We start from the raw sequence: 9,727 nt of genomic DNA on the forward strand, positions 1-9,727 counted from the left end.
CTTTAATAGGTGTCACAATGACCTTTTCAAAAAAGATTAAAATTTTTAATATCACAAATAATAAAATCCTATCAATTTAGGATTAACTTCATGTATATGATCACTAAATCTTATTTAGTATAACAGTTATGACTCAAAATTATTTTTTGTAACTCAAAAGTGTTGTGAGAGGAGTGACTTAATGTGTAACAAACTAAGGGTAGTTTAGTCTATTTAACACTAGTTAGTTGAGTATCCAAAGTCGGTTAGTTAGCTCTATAAATAAGGTTCGTTTGTACAGTGCATTTTCAGTTAACAGAAACAGTTTCTGCATTTCTGCTTCATCACATTTCCTTCTTCTATTCTCTTCTCCTTGGCTAGGGTTTACATAGCTTGATCCATAGATTAACATGGTATCAGAACCGCTAGGCTAGGAATCACTGGTCTCGTCAATCAATTCACATCGCCATTGATGAATTCGTGAGATTCAGACAAATTAATCAAAAACTCAAAACCTCATCAATTTAAAGCAGAGTAGTCATGGGAGATACTGATAACAACACCGCAACTAATGCCGCCACAAGTGTAGATGCAGGAATTGGAAATACTCTAGCTAATAAGGAATTTGGAGTTGATTTGCCTCACAATCATCCAATGTACCTTGGACATGCAGATACGTGTGGAGCGTAATTGATCTCACTTCAGCTAACAGGTACTGACAATTACACTATATGGAATCGATCTATAAGGATAGCTCTGCGAGGAATAAATAAGCTAGGGCTAGTAGAAGGAACATGGAAAAAGGAAAGATTTCGTGAAAACCTATGGGAGTAATGGGAGAGGTGAAATGCAATGGTACTCTCATGGTTGATGAATGTTGTAACTCCACAGCTTGTTAGAGGAGTGGTGTTTGGAGCCAGTGCACAGGCTGTTTGGGAAGATTTGCGAGAGAAATTTGACAAGGTAGATGGATCTAGGTCATTCAATTTGTACAAGAAAATTGTAACTTTATATCAAGGTACCTCATCTGTTTCTGTTTATTACACTAAGATGAAGGACCTCTGGGATGAGTTTGAAGTATTAGTTCTTGCTCCATGTGACTGTGAGAAGTCCAGAGATTATGTTACTTTTATGAAAAAATAAAACTGTACTAATTCCTCATGGGATTGAACGACTCCTATGCTCAAGTAAGAAGCCAGACATTACTGATGTATCCTTTGCCTACAGTCAATCAGGCATTCTCTATGATTATGAGTGATGAAAACCAAAAGTCTATAGTTGCCACAACAGGAAATTTAGGACTGACATCACCTATCCACGCTGAAAGTTATGAGTCAATTGCTTTGTATTCCTCTAGATATAGTGGTTTCCAATCTAACTTTCAGCCTGATAACTTCCATCCAAATAACTCTCAACAGCCTGGAAATTACTCAAAATAGAAGAAAACCTACAGTGACTATTGTGACTTCTGTAAGAAGAAGGGGCATAACAAGGAGAATTGCTGGAAAATTATTGGTTATCCACAAGGTTTCAAGTCTAAGAAAAAAGGGAGAACTGCTGCTTATAATGTTTGTATTGAATATCCGAATCAAACCTTCTATACTCAGGTACAACCTTTCATGTAGGTGCAGAATCAGACTCAACAAATACAGACTTCAGCTCAGCCTGGAATACAAATTCAGAGGCAGCCATTAACTATAAGAGACAGCTCATCAGGAAGACATCCAGTAGCCTGTACATTTATTAAGGTGCTATATGAACAAATTTTATAAATGTTGAACAAAAGTACTCTAACTGCTCCCTTAGCAAACATGACACACACTACAAGTACTAGTTGTGTTTTTCTAGTGAGTAATAATCCCCAAAATGGATCATTGATACAGGGGCTATAAATCATATGGTGTCTGATTTAAAGATGTTATCTAAATCAGAAGAGATCAAACCAAGTAATCCTAAGAAGGTGTATCTACCAAATGGAGATGTAGTTTATGTTACACACATGGGTACTAGCCCAATATCAACAAGAAGTATACTAAAAAATATCCTACATGTCCCAAGATTCAGATATAATCTACTCTCAGTATCCAAGGCAACAAAAGAGTTACAATATTGTGTTGCTTTTTATCCTGATTTTTGCCTATTTCAGGATCTTTTACAGTGGGAGGGTAAAAGAGATTGGTAAGGAACATGATGGACTCTATATGCTGATCCCTCATACAAACAAGAGCAATCTAGAAATAGCACCAACAATCAAGTATACTACAGAACCTAAAGAGAAGCAGGATATTGACTTGTGGCATAGAAGTCTAGGGCATGTATCTTCTGTAGATTTAAAGAAGTTGTTACTTGTTAAAACTCAGAATTGTGTCACAATTGTGGACAATTATCATATATGTCCATTAGCTAAGCATACTAGACTTTCCTTTCCTAGCAGTAGCATTAAAAGCACAGAATGCTTTGATTTGATACATGCAGATGTATGGGTTCCTTATAGAGTACCTACATTTGATGGAAATAAATACTTCCTAACTTTAGTGGATGACTTCTCTAGAATGACATGGTTGTTCTTGCTAAAGTATAAGTCATATGTATGTGTAGTCTTGAAGTTCTTTCTATATTATGTAAAAACATAGCATAACAAAAGTGTCAAGACTATCAGGACAAATAATGGATTGGAATTTGTAAATTTAACTTGCAGTAATCTGTTTAGCAGTCTTGGGATGATTTATCAGAGAACTTTTGTATATACCCCTCAACAGAATGGTGTAGCTGAGAGGAAGCACAGACATATCTTAGAGGTTGCTAGAGCAATGAGATTTCAAGCTCACATACCTCTAAAATACTGGGGTTCTTCAGTTATTAATGGAGTGTCACCCTTTCAAAAGCTGTACAACAAAAATCTTTCACTACAACATATAAGAGTACTATTATGCTTATGCTATGCCAAATCAATTCAAGAGAAGGACAAGTTCATGTTAAGAGTTATACCAGCAATATTGATGGGATATGTTGCAACTCAGAAAGGCTATGTACTCTTGAACTTAACTAATCAATCTTTCTTTGTTAACAAGGATGTTATTTTCAAAGAGACTGTCTTCTCTTTTAGATAGACAAAACACAAATATTTGCCAATCTTTCTACAGTCAGATGTTCCTACAGATTATACTCAACAGGTAGGGATCCCAACTACTTCTGATATGGGATACAACAGTGATCATGAGGCTGTGTCAACACACTAAGATATAGGAGATGTGCCAGTGATACAAATGAGGGTGTTCATGAAAATGGTGTTGCATATGAGAGTGAAGGAGAATCAGTCTTAGCTCATCCAACTGGAGAAAGTTCAGATCAGGAACAAGTGCAGATTTCATCTATTCAACAACTACCAGCTATAGAAGAAGAAGTTAGAAAGTCCTCTAGACCAAAGAATCCTTCTATTTGGATGAAAGACTTTGTGTCACTAAATGTGCATGAGTCTGTACCATATGCAATTGCAAAATATGTCTCCTACAGTGGCCTGTCCTCTCAATACCAAGATTACTTTGCAGCCTTCTTCTCTATTGTAGAACATGCTACATATGCTGAAGCCAGGCAAGATCCTAGGTGGGTAGATGCTATGAAAGTAGAGATTGAAGCACTAGAAAGCAATCACACCTGGGACATTGTTTCACTTTCTTAAGGCAAGGTTCCAATTAGTTGTAAGTGGATATATAAGGTCACATACAAGGCATCAGGTGAGGTGGCGAGATTCAAGACTAGATTGATAGCAAAAGGGTACAACCAAAAAGAGGGGATTGACTATCAAGAAACTTTTTCACCGGTGATAAAAATGGTGACAATTAGGATTGTTCTATCTATAGCTGCAGCTCAGAAGTGGCATATCCATCAAATGGATGTGTATAATGCATTTTTTCAAGGTGATCTCTTTGATGAGATCTATATGCAATTGCCACCAGGATTCAGAAGTCAGGGGAAGTCTCAACCAGTGTACAGGCTTCATAAATCCTTATATGGCCTTAAATAGGCCCCTAGGCAGTGGAATGATAAACTCAAAGAGGCTCTACATCAATTTGGCTTTGTTCAGAGCCAATATGATCACTCTTTGTTCATCAAGAAGACTGCTGAATGCACAGTGATAGTGCTAGTGTATGTAGATGACATGCTAGTCACTGGCACCACTCTACACTTAATTGAAGAGACAAAGACATCACTACAACAGATATTCAAAATGAAAGATTTGGGAGAGTTGAAATACTTTCTAGGAATAGAGTTTACTAGATCTGCAGATGAGATTCTTATGTATCAGAGAAAGTATGCTTTATAGATTATCTCTGAACTTGGCCTTGGAGCAGCAAAGCCTGTAACTACTCCACTAGAAGTAAATTCAAAGTTGACTACTAAGGAGTATGATGATCACCTGGGAACGACACCTCAAGCAATTCTGTAGATGAGCTATTGTCAGATCCATGAATCTACCAAAGGTTAATAGGGAAGTTGTTGTATCTGACTGTGACAAGGCCTGACTTGGCATTCAGTGTGCAAATGCTAAGTCAGTTTCTATAACAACCAAAAAGATCACATATGGAGGCAGAAATAAGGGTTGTTAAATATGTCAAGAACCATCCTGGGCATGGCATATTGATGTCCAGCAAAAATACAAGCACATTAGAGGCATTCTGTGATGCAGACTAGGATGCATGCCAACATTCTAGAAGATATGTCACAGGTTTCTTGATCAAGCTAGGTGGTTTTTTGGTGTCTTAGAAGTCTAAGAAACAGACAACAATATGTAGAAGCTCTGCTGAAGCAGAATACAGGAGTTTGGCTAGTAGGTTTGATAAAGGAGATAGGAATTGAGGTTCAGTTGCGCATGAATATTCATCGTGATAGTAAGGCAGCAATACAGATTGCTGCAAATCCAGTATTTCATGAATGAACAAAGCATATTGATATAGACTGTCACTTTATAAGGGAGAAGATATTAGAAGGACTGTTTGTGACCAAGTATGTTGGAACAAGAGAACAACATGGTGATTTGTTGACAAAGGGATTGAGCAGAGTCCAGCACGAGTACTTAAGCTCCAAGCTAGGTGTGGTTGATGTGTTTACACCACCTAGCTTGAGGGGGAGTATTATGAGAGGAGTGACTTAATGTGTAACAAACTAAGGGTAGTTTAGTCTATTTAACACTAGTTAGTTAAGTGTCCAAAGTCGGTTAATTAGCTCTATAATTAGGGGTTGTTTGTACAGTGCATTTTCAGTTAATAGAAACAGTTTCTGCATTTCTGCTTTATCACATTTCCTTCTTCTCTTCTCTTCTCTTCTTTTCTCTTCTCCTTAGCTAGGGTTTACATAGCTCGATCCATAGAATTAACAAAAAGTTGTCACGCCCCGAACCTAGGAGCGAGACAAGCACCCAGTGCCTCACCTAACCTGGCGTACCAAATTACGACTAAGGGACTCTGAACATTTAATGTCATACTTTGGCCATGGGGCCACCTTGCAAGATAATTTGTGAAGCAAAATATAAAACTGAATAGAAACTAGCGCTAACTAAACATCAATATAAAGCTAGGCCGACAAGGCCGTCATAGCTACTACACCTGACAAACCATCAAATATACATACCAGGCCTACAAACCCAACATACTGCACTAACCAACAGGATATGTCTACAAGCCTCTACTGATAGATATATTGTGATCGGAACAAGGCCCCGACCTACCCATATTATATATATAAATACATACATAAGATGCATACAAAAACCTAGACCCGATAACTCCGAAGGATGTGGAGCTTACCGATCAGGCTAAACTCTGGAAATACCTACTGAGAAGGTCTACTCGTCTGTCTATCTGAACCTGCATGCATGAAATGCAGCGTCCCCGAAAAAGGGACGTCAGTACGAAATAATGTACCGAGTATGTAAGACAATAACATAACTGAAAATCAAAACTGAACTGATAATATAATAACTGGAAGTAACTGGGAGTCAAAGATGATCTGGAGATATACTTACCTGCTGATAGTAACTAAACTCCTTCAATATAGTAAGTAAAATAAATGTCCGGCCCTATAAGGCTCGGTATGTGTAAATGCTCGGCCGTAGTAGGCTCGCTCATAGGCGCTCGGCCATACTGGGCTCTGTATCTCGGCCATCCTGGGCTCGCTCATAGGCGCTCGGCCATAGTAGGCTCGGTATATATAACTTACAATCTGATCAGAGGTTGCCCAATAGGGGCCTGCCCACCGATTATAGCTCGATGGTAGTAAAAATAGTATAATACTGTATATATATATATATATATATATATATATATATATATATATATATATATATATATATATATATATATATAGACCCTCTGCTCTCTTGACTGAATAAAGACAAAACTAAACTGAATATGAAGTCTCGATAAGGAATAATATTGTAACTTATGAGACTAGAATAATGTGAATAAATTCATGAATACGAACTTCTCTTTATGTCTCATTATTAACACATGTAGCTACGAGATCATGCCAAAATGAAGGAAGGGCTTAGCCTTAACATACCTTATCACAATCTTTCCAATCACCAAGTTGAACTCACCTCTTCGCACCTTAATCTACAAGAATGATAATAATACTATCGTTAAGTTACGAAAGGTACAACTATCGCACAACGAACGACAAACTTATTTTGTATTAAAACGGGCAGCATCTCCCCTATAATCCTTACTTCCTCCAAATTCAAGATAACACCAACAATACAAGAACAGAACAATAACAACATATATACATCATTTTCCAGCCCTATATACACCATCAAATACTACAAAACAGCCCAACACACCCCAATCTCTTCATACACAATACGACCACCGTAGTAGTGTCAAACGACCCGAAAATGTTATGACAAACGACCAGCCAATCACCCTACATTTATATGGTGTTTCTACACCCCCTTCCTCCTCCAAAACTCCACAAAATAGTAGTAAAACATGCAGCCCAACAGCAACACAAAACAGTCCACAAAACAGTCCGCTACAAGTGAATAACTCGAACTCACGGCTTCCGATCACCGTCCCGTGAGTTCTCACAAGTATAAAATGACTTACCATGAATTTATAGAAGAAAAACTGGATGAAAGAGAGCAGTAAACTCACCTTATTTGTTGGATAACTCAGCTCCTATCTTGGTTCTTCAAACTCTAGGTTTTACCTCCAATTAGAACTTGAAAGGGAGAGAAAATCAATTAGGGTTTGTGGGAAATTTTTGGGAGGATTCTTTGCAGAGCTTATGTCTGGTTATTATGCTCTATTTTAAGTCTAATATATGAAGAAAATAGGCCCTTAAAAGGCCTCTTTGGACGACCCGAAATGGCCCATTTTTGGGCTTTCATTTAAGCAAGTAGGTGACACACCTACTTGTCACCTAGCAGCTTGCGCAGTATCGCAAAAATGCACATATCTCTCTACTCCGATGTCGTATTGACAAATGGTTTAATGCGTTGGAAAATAGACTCATAGATCTTTAATTTGATGGGTGGAACACCCCATAACTCTAAGTATATTGGGAGAAAATTGCAGTTACATTTGACCCAAAGTTTCAGTAAAACTTATGAATGTAACTTGTGATGACTTTCATCGACTTTTGTTCCACAACTCGCTTGACTTAAAAACATAACACACGGATGTCATACGACTAATATAAATCATAACATAATCTCTTTATCATGTTAATCACCCTAGTCTCACCCCAAAGGTACATGTTATAACATTCCCAACTTGTCGACTTTCGACGAAACATTGTTTTATTCAATTGCTTTAGCTTCTGAACTGTCCAACCCTCTTTGTACTTGTTGTTCATGATCTTCAATATTTGTAACCTCATAGGTAACATGATTAACTTACTTTATATACTTTTAAATATTATCTCATTTTTGATCCTACATTAGTTTGCTTACGACGCATTTTTACATACGAAAATATAGGGTGTAACAAAAGTAACTTAACCTTTATCGTTAAAATTTACTCATGATAAAAAACAACTTACCTATCAAGGTGACTTTACTATTTTAGTGGTAACTCTTATGACTTTAATACTGTTATAACGGGTGAAGTTATGTGATCTTATTATTACGGTGGATAAAATTTATTTACTCTAATTCGTCAAAATATAATTTTTTAATTTTACTTTTATAGTAGATAAAATTCAGTTATTTTAATGTGAGAAAAATAATTTTAATATTCAATTTAATGATGGATAAATGAATCAACCAATTTTTATAATACTAAAAGCACCCGCAATTGTGAGACTGTTGCTTGTACTAAAATTTTCGGAACTTAAAATTTCTCTACCGTTTTGTTCTCACCTTCAAATTTCGCATTGTTAGATGTCTAACCATTTCATAAATTGCAACTCTATCAAAAAATTTCAATCTAAATAAATGACCTTAAAAGAATTTCCATATCTGCACAGAGGTTATCAAAAAATGTAGAGGAGTAAGTATCTAATACTAATAGTGAAAAACTAGCTCTCATTCTTATCTTGATGTGGGTGCATGGAATGATATAGCAAAAGGAGGTTCAAATACTCTTTGTTAGTTTGTCATTTATATCCAAATACCAAAGTACCAAAATGGCATGAAAGCAAGAACAAATATCACCCACTCATTTGGTGGTATGTGCCTTATCTATTTTGGATCCATATGCCCTTAAAAACTGAACATTCGTCTTTTTTACGGCAAAAGCCAACAGAAGAAAGTAATAAAATCTCTTGGAAATTCAAGCTTCTAGCCACAAATGTTAGGGACTTCAGACTTGCCATTTGTTTCTTACAACACTCTCTTTGTTGGTCTCTTCATCTTAAAAACATAACACACGGATGTAATACGACTAATATAAATCATAACATAATCTCTTTATCATGTTAATCACCCTAGTCTCACCCCAAAGGTACATGTTATAACATTCCCAACTTGTCGACTTTCGATGAAACATTGTTTTATTTAATTGCTTTAGCTTCTGAACTGTCCAACCCTCTTTGTACTTGTTGTTCATGATCTTCAATATTTGTAACCTCAGAGGTAACATGATTAACTTACTTTATATACTTTTAAATATTATCTCATTTTTTTTGTCCTACATTAGTTTGCTTACGACGCATTTTTACATACGAAAATATAGGGTGTAACATCACTCCCCCCTTGGGAACATTCGTCCTCGAATGTTTACTCTTGGAGACTTTGGAAACTTTTTCCAGAGTATCCTTCGTACACTAGGTTAAAACCAACCTGCACGTAGCCAGAAACATACTATGCATGCCACACATGGCCAATCTTTATAAATAGCAGCAATTTGCCTCACCGACCGTAAATCATAAATATTGAAAGTGAAAAATAAAAGCTTACCTGATGACCTGCTAGCCTACATAGAGCTATGTTGTAGCGTCCCATCTCGAACCATATCTTCAGTTTGAAATAGGTGGGGGTATTTAGACTTCATTTCTTCCTCCGATTCCCACGTCATCTCTTCTACATTCTTGCTCCTCCATAAAACCTTTACGGAAGCTACCTCCTTATTTCGTAGATTGCGGATTTGTCGGTCTAGGATGGCAACTGGAATTTCCTCGTATGACAAGTCCTCTGTAATCTGTACATCATCCGTGGGCACCACTCGGGTAGGATCGCCAATGCACTTCCGTAGCATAGATACGTGAAAAACCGGATGGACAGACTCCAATTCTGAGGGCAACTCTAACT

General features: G+C 36.9%; 1 protein-coding gene across 1 annotated transcript; it reads left to right on the forward strand.

Annotated features, from left to right (window-relative positions):
• Nucleotides 1-831: 831 nt before the first annotated feature.
• LOC138909126 (uncharacterized) lies at nucleotides 832-3,658 on the forward strand. The gene is made up of 5 exons (XM_070200270.1): nucleotides 832-1,081; nucleotides 1,207-1,324; nucleotides 2,126-2,567; nucleotides 2,712-2,866; nucleotides 3,226-3,658. The coding sequence occupies exons 1-5, from the start codon at nucleotides 832-834 to the stop codon at nucleotides 3,656-3,658; spliced, it is 1,398 nt and encodes a 465-aa protein (XP_070056371.1).
• The last annotated feature ends 6,069 nt before the right edge of the window (nucleotides 3,659-9,727 follow it).

The sequence above is a fragment of the Nicotiana tomentosiformis genome, chromosome 1, assembly GCF_000390325.3.
Source record: "Nicotiana tomentosiformis chromosome 1, ASM39032v3, whole genome shotgun sequence".
Lineage (NCBI taxonomy): Eukaryota > Viridiplantae > Streptophyta > Magnoliopsida > Solanales > Solanaceae > Nicotiana > Nicotiana tomentosiformis.